At 40.2% G+C, this 16,064-nt stretch overlaps 1 protein-coding gene across 7 annotated transcripts in view; it reads right to left on the minus strand.

Moving 5' to 3' along the window:
- LOC101441609 (zinc finger protein 709-like) overlaps positions 1-15,797 on the minus strand; it is a 60,905-nt gene extending 45,108 nt beyond the window's left edge. For 4 of the 7 annotated variants that reach the window (XR_011646453.1, XR_011646452.1, XM_023589896.3 and 1 more), the window contains exons 1-4: positions 15,686-15,797; positions 9,322-9,495; positions 2,179-2,264; positions 11-137 (exon numbers count right to left, since the gene is read on the minus strand). Coding sequence is in view for 5 of the 7 variants with exons in the window: in XM_023589896.3 (XP_023445664.1) it covers positions 11-137; positions 2,179-2,211 (160 nt within the window). In the remaining 2 variants the exon portion in view is untranslated. The remainder of the gene's footprint in view (positions 1-10; positions 138-2,178; positions 2,265-9,321; positions 9,496-15,685) is intronic. The other 3 variants (XM_058281125.1, XM_071209699.1, XM_058281124.2) reach the window with 2 other exon arrangements.
- Positions 15,798-16,064: the final 267 nt, after the last annotated feature.

Consider the following 16,064-nt stretch of genomic DNA (forward strand, 5'->3'; position numbering starts at 1 on the left):
AGAGTCTCACCTACTGAGACCAGGTTACTGATATTCTCCACCATCACTTCTCTGAACAGCTTTCTTTGGGTTGTGTCTAACAGGTTCCACTCTTCCTGGGTGAAGTCTACAGCCACATCCTTGAAGGTCACTAACGCCTAAAAAAATCACAGAAATTTGTGTTCACACAGGGCTATCCTTACCAAAGTCTCAAGTGAGATGTACAAAATAATAGCACTAAAAAAGCAGAAACTGTGTATATAAAACTCGAAAGGTGTTGGGGTTCCAGTAACATCATTATCAATGCTGAACTTCCATCTGCCTTTCAGATGTACTCACAGGCACATACACAGTCTGAACCCATAATACCCCATTGTAAAAGAAAATCACATGATATTGGGTATGACATACATCTGGAAATATCCCACTAAATTTGTAATTATGCCTCTTTCTGCTAATTATTGTTTTCCTTTGAGCATTAATAATAAATCAATATTTGTTTTAGGAAATTTTAAGTAAATGTACAGATATAAGGCAAGCAATATCCATTATATACATATCATTTTGAAAAATGGGTATGGTTAGGTTACTCCCCTATATAGATGAGCTCACTTTCCTCTCATTTATAAAATAATTTAAGAATATGTTGTGCATTTTGGCAAATGTAAGTCCATGTATCAAGTGCTTTCTATCTAAATTCAATTCAGAGGTCTATTATTCATTGAAATGGCAGGGACCCTTGAAAACATAACCAGAATTCTGCAAAACTGAATAGGATTCAAATCAGTAGGTCCTGCTTTCCTCAGTACTATATAGCTCAGGTATTCATTGTAATGCATAAATAGAGATGGTTCAGTGTCACAAGCCAGGGACTCCTGAGAGAGTTGTACTGATACATGGCCTTAGACTGACCATTCCTGTGGTAGGAGACCTCCCAATCTCAACTTTTTCTGGAGTGTACAAAGATCAGTTTCATTGTCTCACTTTTGTCTTCATCTCATTTGTCTGTGAAACATTAAAACAATCCTGTTCGTTGCCTCTGGCCTTTACTAATCTTTAATAATTTTCACTGAGACATAAATTTTATTCTACCTATTATACAGCTTCTGAAACCACAGACAAAATGAAGGAAAAAATAATTCCTATACATAGCATCCACTTATAAAATTTGAATAAATTTGATTTAGAAAATTGAAGTGGGGAAATTTGAGCAAGAGTGGTAAGGAGAATTGCACTTGTTTAGAAATTATTTCAAGGAAAGTGTATGCGGCTCAAATAGTTGGGTTCCTGCCTACCACATGGGAGGTCCTGTGTTTGGTTCCTGGTGTACCCCTAAAGAAAATGAGCAAGACAGTAAGCTGTCATTAAGGGCTGGCATCATGTGTTGACACAACAAGATGATGCAATGAAGAGACACAAATAGGAAACACAGTGAGAGATTCAACCAGCAGAAGGGGTGGCTCAAGTCATTGGTTGTCTCCCTCCAACATGGGAGGTCCTGGGTTCAGTTCCTGGTTTCTTTTAAATAGAAGATGAGCACACAATGAAAAGACACAGAGAGTAGACAGTGAGTGCAAACAATGAGGAGGAGTTAATGAATATATTTCTAAAATCTTTTTAAAAAGCATTTCAAAATGTAAAATATATTCCATCAAAATTTTAAGAAAATCAAAATTGGAGGAAACAAATACATTATTCCTAATTTCATTTAATGTACAAAACTTCTCATGCACTTCTGACAAATATATCTACCCCTACACCCCAGTACCTGTAATGTTGGGCTGACTGCACGCACAGCTGAAAACTCAGCATCCCTTCTGACTGTAAACATCTCTTCTTACTCACTTCTGTCACCACTATTCATCATATGGCCAGGCCAATCTCAGGCACTAACATGATCCGTGATTTTATTATTCAATGAGGCCATGGGATGGGTGAGAAAAAGAAACCTTCTAAAATCTTCTCAGAGAATACACACCTTTAATGGTAGCTTTAGCCAACTCTTGTAATTACCTTGGAAAATTACTCATTGATCTGAACCTAACTTACCATAATAAACAAAGAGTCCTACTTAACTTAAGAGTCCTAAACTTAAGCTAAGATCCTTGAATAACTCCTGAATACACTTGGAATAGTCACACCAATAGGAGAAATCTTCCCATCTGCTGGCAACAGAGGTGCAAAGAATTACCTACTCACATGGGATTGCATTGCCAAAACCTTAGCTGGCATCTATCTTCCTCTGGATTTTCACTCACAACCAGATAAGCAGAAGGACAGCAAAGCTGAGAATGGAGAAAGAAATATTAAGATTCAAATCTTTTTTTAAAAAATTATTTATTTTTAAAAATTACATTCAAAAAATATGAGGTCCCATTCAACCCCACCGCCCCCACCCCCCACTCCCCCCACAGCAACACTCTCTCCCATCATTGTGACACATCCATTGCACCTGCTAAGTACATCTCTGAGCATCACTGCACCCCATAGTCAATGGTCCACATCATAGCCCACACTCTCCCACGTTCCATCCAGTGGGCCCTGGGGGGATCTACAATGTCCCGTAATTGTCCGTGAAGCACCACCCAGGACAACTCCACGTCCCAAAAACGCCTCCACATCTCATCTCTTCCTCCCATTCCCCAAACCCAGCAGCCACCATGGCTACCCTTCCCACACCCATTCCACATTTTCTCTGTGGACATTGGATTGGTTGTGTCCTTTGCACATCTATGTCAAGTGGGGGCTTAGAATATTCAAATCTTGACCACAATTTTTAACAGAACATAAGGTATGCTCAAAAGAAATAAGACTCTCCTTTCCCAGGGTCAAGATGTTGGAGATCTTATCTTCTCTGGCTATTATAGATAAGAAGATGAAAATCCATGAATTGCATTTATTAATTAGCCCATGATGTTCAGAGACTTTTTAAAAAATATGCCAGTTTTACTCCTTTTTTGTTTGTAATAGTTTTTAAAGATACTTAGATCACATAAAATGTTAGAGTAAAAAATATAAGAGGTTCCCAAATACTCCCACTCCCCACCACCCCCACTCCTCTGACATCAACAAAATCTTTCATCAGTGTGACACATCCATTGCATTTGATGAATATATTTTGGAACACTGCTACACAGCGTGGGTTATAGTTTAATTGTGGTTTACACTCTCTCCCAGTCCATTCAGTGAGTTATGGCAGGATATATAATGTCCTGCATCTGTCCTTGCAATATCATTCAGGACAACTCCAAATCTGGAAAATACCCCCTTAGCACACCTCTTCTTCCCTCTCCCTGCCCATGGCAACTCCCACAGTCACTGTCTCCCCATCAATGATACAATTTCTTCCATTGCTAGAGTCACAATTGTATAGTAGAATACTAGTAAGTGCACTTTAATCCATATTTTATTCATTCATTCTAAGGACCCTGGGATGGAGATGTCTACTCCACCTCTAAATCAAGAGGGTGCTTAGTTCCTACATGGCTGTTGTATGGGATTCCTACTTGCAGTTGTAGACACTCTCAGTTCCCTGGTGTGCTGGTTGATAATTCTCACCTCCCTGTTAGCTGACCTGGGTCCAATGAATCTGACAGCAGGTGTTACAACTCTGCTGAGGTCAAATTCAGCATGTAAATGCATTTCCTTCCCCCCAGCAAAGGGATTACTACCAAGTACCAGCTGGTGATGCAATTGGAAAAAGACCTGGATTAAAACAGGGAAATGGTAAAGACAAATGAGTTTATATGGTTAAGGGACTTTGGAATGAGTCAGAAGGTCATCAGAGGGATCACATTTATGCACATCTCAGCAGGATCTCAGAGAAAGCCAAAGTAGATACAACCCAATAGTGGTGCTCCTGAGACCTACAGAGACACCTAGGTCCTACGGTCATGACAGATGGCATTCATTGTCTTGTCAGTGGGCTTTGCTTTGGAACTTGTGCTCCTGAATGTGACAGAGTTGGGCTCAGATGTGACCTCTCTACACATGCCTCTTCTGTCATTAATGAACCTGTGGTTGGTGCTGGGGTTGGTGTATGCTCAGGAAGACTTGAATCTCTGGACTGTCCATGTGCCAGCTGGGCCCTGAGCCTCAGCCGAGTTGTAACACCTGCTCTCTGGTTCACTGGAGACTTTTAATTCATTGCTGATTCCAAAACATAGGTATCCCTAACCAAAATCACACCTGTAATTGGGTCCTCACCCTAAGAGGAAGCATACTGGAATCTCTGTTATAAATATTACTGGTTTTTCGCAATAGCACTGGCTCTCTGTTGGAGATTTGGACCCAGAGGTTATCGGGAATGAAAGAAAGAGAAAAAGAGAGTGAAAGAAAAAGAAAGAAAGAAAAAGGAAGAATGAGAGAGCTGGGATCAGGGGGTCTGCAAGTAGAGACTCATCAGACAAATTTATTGTTTACAAGAGGCTCTCTATATACCCCAGTCTACGTGACAAGCAGGAACACGTAGCCTGCGTAACAACAAGCAGCAACATGCATTAACTATCAGCATTACCCATAGTCTAAGGAATTTTAAAAAATTCTTATCTCAAGGAACAAAGTCTAAGTGTTCTATTCACTACAAAAAGTATGTACTCATCTTTTCTTTCAGCCTTTAACAGCTTCATCCCATTTGCTGGGAACTCTTAATTACCACATTCCTTAGGTTGCAAGCATACCCATGGAGATAGCACGTCTCTCCTTGTGAGGCCACTATGCCTCAGTTTCCAATCTCTCTCTCACATGCATTTCTGATTTCTGGATTCCCCCTTCCTGATCTACCATGAACCTGACCTTCTGGATACATCTGTCCTAAAACATCTTTATTCTTCCATATGTACAATGCAGCCCACTCAACACTGAGTTCTACATCCCACACAAATATATTTGGAAATCAACTAAGAAGCTTAAGAATATATATTATTAAAAGAAAAAAGAAAAAAAAGAATATATATATTATGAGGTTGATCAGACCAAAGATTAGCTTAATCATTTGTACCTCAATTCCAGGAAGAAAATGATTATATTCAACATGTTTGCAGAATTATATATTTTTTTAAAATTTAATCTTCTCAGTAACCCAACTGATAATGTCTAATTTACTCATATAACAAATGTCCTACATTAAGGCTCAGAGAGGTGAAGTAAAATGACAAATTTATATGGGCACTGAAAAACACAGATTGAGTTTGAATTGCTTCTTCCTGTATCCCAATTTCAAATATCTTAAGGGTTACATATCACACCTAGTTATTACATGGAAAGTCACCTCTCATTTCAATATTCAGATCCTCACCCTGTTGTCAAAAATTCCTCCTCATAGTTTGCCACTTATACCCATAAACAGCAAACCTGTTCAAGGAAATCTCCTTTTCATTGAACCTGTTGTCAGATTTTCTCTATGCACTTGGCTAAACTGTAAGAAATTAATTTCAAGAGCAAGCTGGTTTAGTTAGGCCAGTAACTTATTAGGGAATGATCAGAAGAGAAATGGGAGAAAATAACAGATCATGGGACCCAAGTAAAGAGGAAGGGGCTGAAGAGTGGTAAAAAGGGTTGACAGACTACAATTCCAGATTACAGATCATAAATCCCAAGGTTTACTTGTGTATTGATCGAGCTGAGGGGTGAAAAAGGCCAGAAAGGGGGCAGAAGGCAAGAACAGGGGTCAAAAGGCAAGAGAGGGTCAGCTGGCCTTTGCATTTGCTTTTAGAACCATTAATTATAACACTCTTTGCTAATGACAGGAGGTAGTCCCAGCTGTTTGCTGTTTGGACTCCCCCACCAATCAATCCCCCAGGAGGGACCTATGATAAGGCCCCTGGAGAACATTCAGGGCTTCTCCTAGCTTCCAGAGGAAATCTCATTCAGAATGGGATTCATGCCAAGTTTCTCCAGCAGCCATCTTGGGAGTACCAATTTCCACATGTGCAAGGGTGGTGGTTTTTCTGCCAGGTCCCAGATCCATCTATTGATTCCCTACCTTGCCTGCTTCAAATCTACTTCCCAAACATTACCTCTCAACTTATGTAGTATTTACTGCCAGATGTATTCCAAGCATGTATATTTCAGCATATGTTTCATGAGAATATTTTTTTTTACTTTTTAATTTTTTAATTTTTAATTTTTAAAAAGAAACTTAGATCATATAAATGTTACATAAAAAATGGAGAGAAGCAGATTTGGCTCAATTGATAGAGCGTCCACCTACCACATGGGAGGTCCAGGGTTCAAACCCAGGGTCTTGTGACCCATGTGGTGAGCTGGCCCACGCACAGTGCTGCTATGCTCAAGGAGTGGCATGCCATGCAGGGGCGTCCCCTGTGAAGGGGAGCCCCACGCACAAGGAGTGCACCCTGTAAGGAGAGCCATGCCACGTGAAAAAAAGTGCAGCCTGCCCAGGAGTGGCACCGCACACACGGAGAGCTGACACAGCAAGATGATGCAACAAACAGAGACACAGATTCCAAGTGCTGCTGACAATACAAGCAAACACAGAAGAACACACAGTGAATGGACACAGAAAGCAGACAATTGGGGGTGAGGGAATGGGAAAGAAATAAAATAAAAAATAAATCTTTTAAAAAAATACAGAAGATTCCCATATGCTCCACTCCCTCCCTTCCCACACTTTCCCACATTAACAGCATCCTTCATTAGCGTGGGACATTTGTTGCAATTGATGAACACATATTGGAGCATTGCCATTAAGTGTGGATTACAGTTTACATTACAGTTTAACCTCTTTCCCACACATTTTTGTAAGTTATCACAAGATATGTAATGGCCTGTAACATCACTTAGCACAATTCCAAAGTCCCCCAAATTTTAAAAAAAGATTTAGATTACATAAATGTTACATAAAAAATATAGGTGATTCCCATATGCCCTAATCCCCACACATCCCACATTTTTCCACATTAACAAAATCCTTCATTAATGTGGTACATTCATTGCAACTGAGGAACACATTTTGTAGCATTGCCAATAAGCATGGATTAAAGTTGACATTGTAGTTTATTTACACTCTCTCCCACACAATTCTGTAGGTTATGGCAAGATAAGTAATAGCTTGTTCTGTCATTACAATGTCATTCAGGACAATTCCCAATTCCCAAAAATGCCCCTATATGACACCTGTTTTCCCTCTCCCATCCCTCAGAACCTCCAGTGGCCACTGTCTCCACACCAATGATATAATTTCTTCCACTGCTAGGATCACAATAGGTCTATAGTAGAATACCAGTAAGTCTATTTTAGTCCGTAGTTCATTCCCCAATCCTGAGGATTCTGGGATGGTGATGTCCATTCCACTTTAAATTAAGAGAGGGCTGTGATCCATTAGGATTGATGAGTGGAAATTTCTTGCTTGCAGTTGTAGCCTTTCTTGGTTCTTTGGTATGGAAATTGTCCATTCTCACCTTGTTAGTTGTCCTGGGTGTGACCAATGAAATGGAGAGTAAATGTTGCAACTCCATTGAGATTCAGGGCCCAGATGGAACAGGACAGACCAAAGATTTAAGTCTCTTGGGTGTACACCTACCAACTCTAATACTAATTATATGTTCAAATAGAAGGACAGAAGAGCCATGTGTAGGGAAAACACAACTGAGTCCAACTCTATCACCTTGGGGAGTATAAGTTCCAAAATAGGGCACATTGGCAAGGCATCAAACTCCTGACCTATCTGACCTGACCGTACTGTGTCTGGATGTCTTCATCGACCTCAGGAGCCCTGCTATTTGGAAAAGTATCTACTTTGGCAGTTAATGAGATCCTGCTGAGACATGCATAATCATAACCTCTGGAATGACCCCCAACCCACTTTGAAGTCTCTTGGCCATATAAACTCATTTGTCTTTTACATTTTCCCCCTTTTGGTCAAGGTCTTTTTCCAAGAACATTTCTGATGTCACTGTATTTGCCTGATGTGTCAATAGATAACTTACTATTTTCCATATCTGCCCACATAGGAGGTGACTTTAATTTTCATGTTTATTACTGCATGTTACACAGCACATTACTAACATGTCCAACTGAATTGCAGGATTTCCTGTTTCTTTTTGAAGTCATTACTGGCAACTGCTCTCTCTTATCACACTCAATCACCTCATCATTTAACCTTATTGTTTCTCTTCTTTTATGAACCCAAATGCCCCTTGTGCCTATTTCATCTCTTGTGCCTGATCTCCTTTTCCTTCTTTCATAATCAATCTACATGAGCACTTTTATGCTTTACTCACAAACCTTAAAGGATGAGTTAGTAACATGACAGGCTTCCTCTTAAGTAAATCATGCTACCATCTCCAATAAGCTCCCCATGAATAAATTCAAGTGTGTGCTTCAGTCTATAACTTGGAAGTGAAGAACTGGACCTTTTGGGAACTTTCTTTTTCCTAGACTTCTCTGACATCTCAGTCCCCTGAGTGTATTCCTTCTTCTTGTGTTCTGCATGGCCATACTCAAACAGTATTATTAGAACATCTCAAGGTTGAACTGTAAAGTAGCCCCCTTTCTCTCCCACTTCTGTACACTATTACGACAATCACGTATCTATTCAATTACTTCAATTTACTCAAATTTGGCTCAAAACTGAGAGTGTACATCTCTATTTACATAGGTAAAGGCAAGTAGTACAACATAACTCAAGACAATACTAGCACCATGAGCCCAGAAATTTAAAATAAATTTTTTTTCTAGAGTTAACTCTCTGATTAACCTAAATGTCACTCAAGATGAATATAATCAAGATATGCCACTTTAACAAAATAGTTCCTTCAAATTAAGTAATTTTGAGTTAGGACTTCTCCAGGCATCCAAGGATTGAATAAGAATTCATTTCTCAGAAACACTCAAACACATTCATATTAGCTATTATTTCAGCACTGAACACTGTAATCACCCTTCATTTCTGTGGAAATCCCCTCAAAAAATTTCCCACATCATCCTCATGTTCTTTTAGTCTTTGTCATTTCCTCAGAGATCTCTTCACTGAACCCCAACCAAAAGTATCCTTTGCCCTTCCTATAGCCTGTATTAAAATTCTACTGTTCCTTCAGATCACTCATATCATTTTTCGTTGTACAATTATTCATTTGCTTGTTCCTATGTTGACCTTTCCCCTGGTCTAAATGCACAAAGCCCTTCCTTGAGTGGTAATATATTAAACAAGTTTCCCTTTGGCAATGAGCAAATAATTATAAACCCAGAAATATTATACATCCACAAAAATTTTACCTGACCTCAGACAGCCTTCGTTCAACTAACTGCCTGCAGTCAAATTAAATAACACATTCTGATTAAAAAGTAAATCATTTACAAAATAAATGAGGACTCTCCCACCTGGTTAATATTCTCTCCCTTATTCATGAGAATCCAAATGGACTCAGAATGCAGGGAGCCCAAGTATGAATGAGGCTCCTTTCATTCCAAGTGGAGTTCAGAGCTTCTTTGTCTCTAGAAAAACACCATTTTGATGGTCAACTCTCTTTCAATGTAGTTGTAACAGCATCAGTCCTATAATTCAAAAGACACAATTAGATTAACACAGATGTTAGTTGAGATAAATCTACTCGACACACCTTGTGTCATTCACTTCCTTCTAAAACTCTCAAAAACAACTTTTTTCATACCAGTATCCCTTCCCTGCCATTGTTGAAACTCTCTGTGACCCAAAACTTCTTCAAAAGTGAAGCCCAATATATTGACAGGGGACACATGCTTAGCAGGGAGTTCTATGGGGTATATATCCAGGGTACATAAAATTGTTTGGATATTTTCATAGTGGTTGCAGTTAATAAGAACAACTGAGGGAGTGCTGAGTTCCTAGACAGGGGAGTTCTATCACAGTCCCTAAAGGAATAGCAATAATCCCCCAAGTGCAACAGCAAAGACAAAAAAGAATGAAGGTCCAATAATAAGCCCTTGATACTAATGACTATGCTTGTGAGTCTGTGCACCTGAAATAACAACAAGGCCTAGAGCTGCAGGGTGCCTAAGAGTTACCTCCTAAGAGTCTCCGTGTTGCACAAAAGTGGCCAGTCTCAAAGCCAAACTCAGCATGTAAATGTGTTGCTTCCCCCCAGTGTGGGACATGATTCCCCGGGATGAGCCTCCCTGGCGCCAAGGGATTACTATCAAGTACCAGCTGATGATATAATTAGAAAATGACCTTGAATAAAAGGGTCAACTGGGACCAGCAGAATATCTCAGTCTACATATAATACCAGGAGTTCATAAAGCTTTTTGACCTGAATAAAAGGGGGAAATGGAAAGGATAAATGAGTTTATATGGCTATGAGTCTGCAAAATAGCCAGGAGGTTATCAGAGGGGTTGCCCTTATGCATGCCTTAGCAGAGTCCCAGAGACAGATAAAGTAGATACAACCCCAGATATTGGTTCTTCTAAGGGGCTACAGTGACCCACAGGTTCTGTGATCATGGCAGATGGAGCTCAGTGCCATGTCAGTTAGCCTTACTTTGGAGTTTGTGTTTCTGTGTGATGAAGCTGGACTCAGATGTGATCTTGTCCACAAGTGTCTCCTGTTACTTTTACCAGAACTGAGGTTGGTGCTGCAGTTTAATGTATATCCAGGGGACCTAAATCTCTGGACTGACCACGTCATAACCAAGCCCTGAGCGTCAACAGACTTGCAACTCCTACACTCTGGTTTATTGGACTTACCCCACTCAGCTGATACGGAGTTGAAGAAGGTCAACCACCACATAAGGAAGCCAAGAGTGCTTACAACTGAAAGCAGGAGAATTGCATCCAGCATCCACGTGGAATCTAAGCCCCCTCTTGATATGGATGTGGAGTGGACACAACCATTCTAAGGTCCATAGGATGGAGGAATAGAGTATAGCTTAGATTGGACTTACTGATATTCTATTCGTGAACTATTGTGATTAGTAATTAAAGAAAATGTGGCATTGGTGTGGAGAAAATCGCCATGGTGGCTGCTGGGGGTAGGGAGTGGGAGGAAGAGATGTGATGTGGGGGCATTTTGGGGAACTGGAGTAGTCCTGGGTGGTGCTGCAGGGACAGTTACTGGACATAGTACGTCCTCACATGGCCCACTGGGTGGACTGTGGGAGAGTGTGGGCTATAATGTGGACCACTGACCATGAGGTGCAGCAGTGCTCAGAGATGTATTCACCAAATGCAATGAATGTCTCATGCTGATGGAGGAGGATGTTGTTATAGGAGAAGGAGTGGGGTGGGGGGTATATGGGGACCTCATACTTTTTGAATGTAACATTAAAAAGATAAAAAAAAAAAAAACCTTTCTGCTTTTTCAAAGATATGTCACACTTTTATGGATTTTGCTTGTCCTGGGCAACTACTCTAAAGCACCTATAGCAAAAAGTTTCTTACTAATCTGTACATCTAAGAGGAACTGAAATCTACCAATATTTTGAGTCACCCATGTGACTATATAAGTAGAAATACTGGTGCTAAAGAAACAAGGAAAATTTTTATTGTTCTAGAGTATGCATACTTTACTATCAACCACATACTGACTCAATAAGACAGCCATCCACAATTTTCTTCCACCAAAAAGGATGAACTCTGTGCTCTTACCCAACCCTGCCTTCCATCAGAAGGAAATTCAGTTACCAGTTATAACAGGGGTTCTTAACCATTTTTGTTCCAAGGAGTCCTTTGCCAGTCAGGTGAACACCATGGACCCCTACTCAGAATGCATCAGCAGATAATTTTATGACACTCAACATCACCATGTCTTTAAATTAAAACTTTCAATTCAAACTCAAAGACCCCCTGAAAACCTGCCCCTGAAATCTCCACAGACCCTGGTTTAGAGCCCCTGATCTACAGTGATTTTCAGCCTGCTCTGGAAGCAAAGAGGGTTCTTCATATCTGGCATGCTAGTTGAAAATTGTGGACAAGTGAATTATCTCCTTTCTGCCATTTTATTCCCATCTACTGCTGCTATCATTAAGATAAAGGCTTACACAAAAAGGACTGAGCATGAATATTTTAAAAATGTACTTGCATATTTTCATGCAAAAACAGACACTAATAAAACAGGTATAATTATAAACTTAAATTAATGCTGTCTAAATTAACTGAAGAACCTAGCCTTTATAGGCCCAAAATTTTACCTTAGGCCCTCTGTTTATTCATGGCATTTATTTTAGGAAATTCAAATTCTCCCCATATGAAATTTTTCCTGGCAGACCTATCTCTGGGAATAAATTGGGAACGTTGTCACACAATGACATGACCCAATTTGCAAATCCTTAAAGCACTATGCCAAAGATTTCCTTCAACAAGTAAAGGACTCTTCCTGTCTCACATGACTGACACCCCATTAATCATAATATGACACCAGGATAATGGATCTACTGGAAGTAACACATACAAATACAGATCCTGACTAAAAGGCACCCTGCCAAGTATCCTAACTTCTGGTAATGCAAATTAATTACATGGTATTGAGCCATGGGTCCACATTACTAAACAAAAAAGAGGTTCTATCAGATTCCTGGACTAATTATACAGAGTTAAAAATCCAACTAGCCAGGAAGGGAAGTAGGCAATGTCACAAAGCAGACTACTATTCCCAAGGTGACAGATAAAATCCTAGCATAAAGGCTAATATTCATAATGCATAAAATCTTTATATTTCATTATGCTTTGCCCTTGTACTGGCTTAGAAAGACAATATCATTGTCTGTTTCTACAAGGACTTTTCAAAGGAATGTAACCTTATAGACTGTTTCAATTGTCACCATGAACCCTGATATATGCACATTGCAAGGGACCCTACAGTTCTACCCATAACAAATTTCTTTTTGATCCCAAATGGTTCACTCTCATTAGATCAAACAGCACCATCTGTTTCATATCAGATATGAATACTAGACCCAAGCCTTCTTTATTCTGCTTTAAAATTTCTAGGACCTGGAACCTTGTAACCAAGAATTAAGAATTAGCTTAAGTTTATGATTGCTGAATCATTATACAGATTTTTTTTCTCTCTTATTTTTTGACTATATTATAGAATAGTCTAAAGCTAATACCTGAAATTACTGAAACTGGCTAGGTCAACCTCACCTTTCTTTATGGTTATTTCAAATGAGGCACACCCTTGTATACACATAATATTGTGATGGTTATTACAGTCTGATCTTACTTTTCTTAACGGTTATTTGAAAACTGGGCTTGTGTATATTTACTATTGTGATTATAACCACTCCACCCTCCCCTGTTTGAAACCATAAAAACCCCAAACTCCTTAAAATCAAGGGGGCAGATTTTTGGGCCCTTGCTAGACCAATGATCTCTTTGCTTGCCTAGCAAATAAACTTTCTCACTTGGAAACCCAGAGTCTCAGGAATTGGTCTTTAAAGTGTATTGGAAGGAAAGAACCTGTTTTCACTCACTGTAAACCACACAATAGACAAAACTGATTGAGAGAATTATAAAGATATCATAGAAGAGTTTGGAAAACTTGCCATAATAGTTCACATACCTCCACAAACTACAAGTTACATTAACAATGCATGTCTACTTTCAGGTTTAGGTTACTGGATCTGCAAAATATTCACAATAGAAATAATTTTCGGTAAGCTTTTCATTTATAGTCTCAATAAGGCAGACCCTTGGATACTAAGGACAAATGATAGTATTCCTACTAATAAATCTATAAACAACATCACATCGACTGTATTTACATTGTTCTGCCAGGCAATAATTTTTAAAAATTTTTTCTAAGATTTATTTTATCTATTTCTTTCTCCCACACCCCATTGCCTTGCACTTACTGTCTGCTCTCTGTATGTTCTTCTATGTCTGCTTGTCTTCTCTTTAGGTGGTACTGGGAATTGATCCTGGGACCTTCCAGAGTAGGAGAGATGTGCTCAAACTCTTGTGCAACCTCAGCTCCCTGGTCTGCTCCATCTCTTATTGTCTCTCCTCTGTGCCTCTTTCTGTAGCATCATCTTACTATGCCAGCTCTCTGCATGGGCCAGTTCTCAGCACTCCACTCAGGCAAGCTCACCATTATGGCCAGCTTGCCTTTCAACAGGCAGCCCTGGGAATCAAACCCTGGACCTCCTATATGGTAGGTGGGAGCACAATCACTTGAGCCATATCCATTTCCCCAGGCAATATTTTTCTTTTGGAAATGATACAATTACAGTTGATAAAATGCCTGGGCAATGTGCATTGGTCCCCTCACAGTCCTTTAGGAATTTATAATAAATCTGAAACTTCTCTTTGGATTACTCCCCTCAAGCTACAATCTCAGGGGAAAGAGAATTTACCCAGGGAGGTAATAATTCTGGGTTTGGGTCTTTGGGCAGATTGCTGCTACCTTGGCTTGGAGCAAACACAAATGAAAACAGGATTAGAATCACAATAGGAGACATTACTGAATCTACTGCTAAAACTATAGCTGCACAACAACTCATTAGATTTATTAGCTTAACTTGTTACTTATTAGCTGAACAAGGAGGCATTTTTATCATTGCCAACACCACCTGTTGTATTTGGGTACACACTTCTGTGGAAGTTAAGGTAAAATTAAATGATATAATTAAATGCACTTCATGACTTAAACAGGTAAGGCCTTTCTTCTGATCACTTTGATTTCATTTGGGTCAAAACATGGGAACTGGGTTTAGACATATACTATGAGGTGGGCATTTGGACCTTTTATCACTCATAGTATTCATTATAATCTCCCTGGTGGACTGTCTGTCCCAAAGATTTGAATGTGTGTCACCAACCACTTGTGACCCAGCAAATTATTTCTTTATGTCTGGGATGACCTAAAAATTATGACCATGTTAAAACTGACATCATGATCATCTATGAACCCAACATGAAAACAACTAGCAAATATTACCCCGAGGCCTTAGGAAGTAAATGAAAATGGGTTCAACACCTTCAGTTTTTATCACAACTCTCAATGGCTGACAGATCAACCTGGGGTACGTTAAATAAATTAAGTAGACCCTAGATGGAGACCTTTAAGCTGAGCCCTACATCGGCAAACTGAAGCTTAATTCCTATCTCTTATAAGCGCTCCTTTCTCCAGTACAAGAAACGTTAACAGCCTGCCATGACTTGCCAGTTTTTCCCCTCTTCCTTCTTCAGGAATCTTGATCTGTTCTCTTTGTTTCTGTATAGAATTTTGTCCCCTGCTCCTAAGATTTGTTGACTCTTCCTCACTCAGTGCCCCACTTTCCTTACACTTTTCATTTCTGGAACTCTCCAGTCCAGCAGGAGTCCAGTTTAATCCTCCCTCTCCGTTTTCCTCTGTGAGGCTTTTCTGCCTAAAGTTTCTTCCCTGCTAGGTTAACCTGCCTCGGAGAGTCATTGCAGAAAGGCGGGACCCTCGGAAAGGTCCAGTCCGCATTTAGGGAATTCAACCGGCAGAAACTGGATGTGGTGACTGCACCGCTCAGCCACAGCCAGTCTGCTGAGATTTTATTCCCTACCCCCGCCCAAATGGGGGCCCTTTTGCTTCCAGCACCCCGCAGCAAATGGTTTTCAGCACTGGGTCTCTGTGCCTGGATACGCACGGGGCCCCAACTCACTGCTGTTAGTTCCTTGAAAACCTCTTTCCCGGGTGAGAGGGGTCCAGGCCGCTTGCTGCAGAGCCCAGAAGCTTCGCAGGGCCCCGCTGAGAGGGAAGCGAAGAGCACCAGTTGGTGCCGGGTAGAAGTTTCCTACCTGATACTTTTCTCTTTCTTCAATTCGGTATTCCTGGAGCCCCTCTCCAGCCTCTACCAACCTCCAGAGTCTCTGCGGAGGTGTTTCCCGGGTATCGCTTCCGTCGCTGGTTGATGACGTCACCCCGCCACCACTGTTTTTTTTTTTTCAGGAGGTACCAGAGATTGAATTCAGGACCTCTTACGTGGGAAGCAAGAATGTCCCATGATGATGGAGGAGGTTGTTGTTATGGGCGGAGTAGGGTAAGGAGGTGGGGGGTATATGGGGACCTCATTTTATTTAATGTAACATTAAAAAAAATAAAGCCAAAAAAAAAAAAAGAACTCACCCATTGAGCTATGTCCACTCTCCAATGAGAGTTGGTTTATTTCACTTTATT

This window comes from Dasypus novemcinctus, chromosome 19 (assembly GCF_030445035.2).
Source record: "Dasypus novemcinctus isolate mDasNov1 chromosome 19, mDasNov1.1.hap2, whole genome shotgun sequence".
Lineage (NCBI taxonomy): Eukaryota > Metazoa > Chordata > Mammalia > Cingulata > Dasypodidae > Dasypus > Dasypus novemcinctus.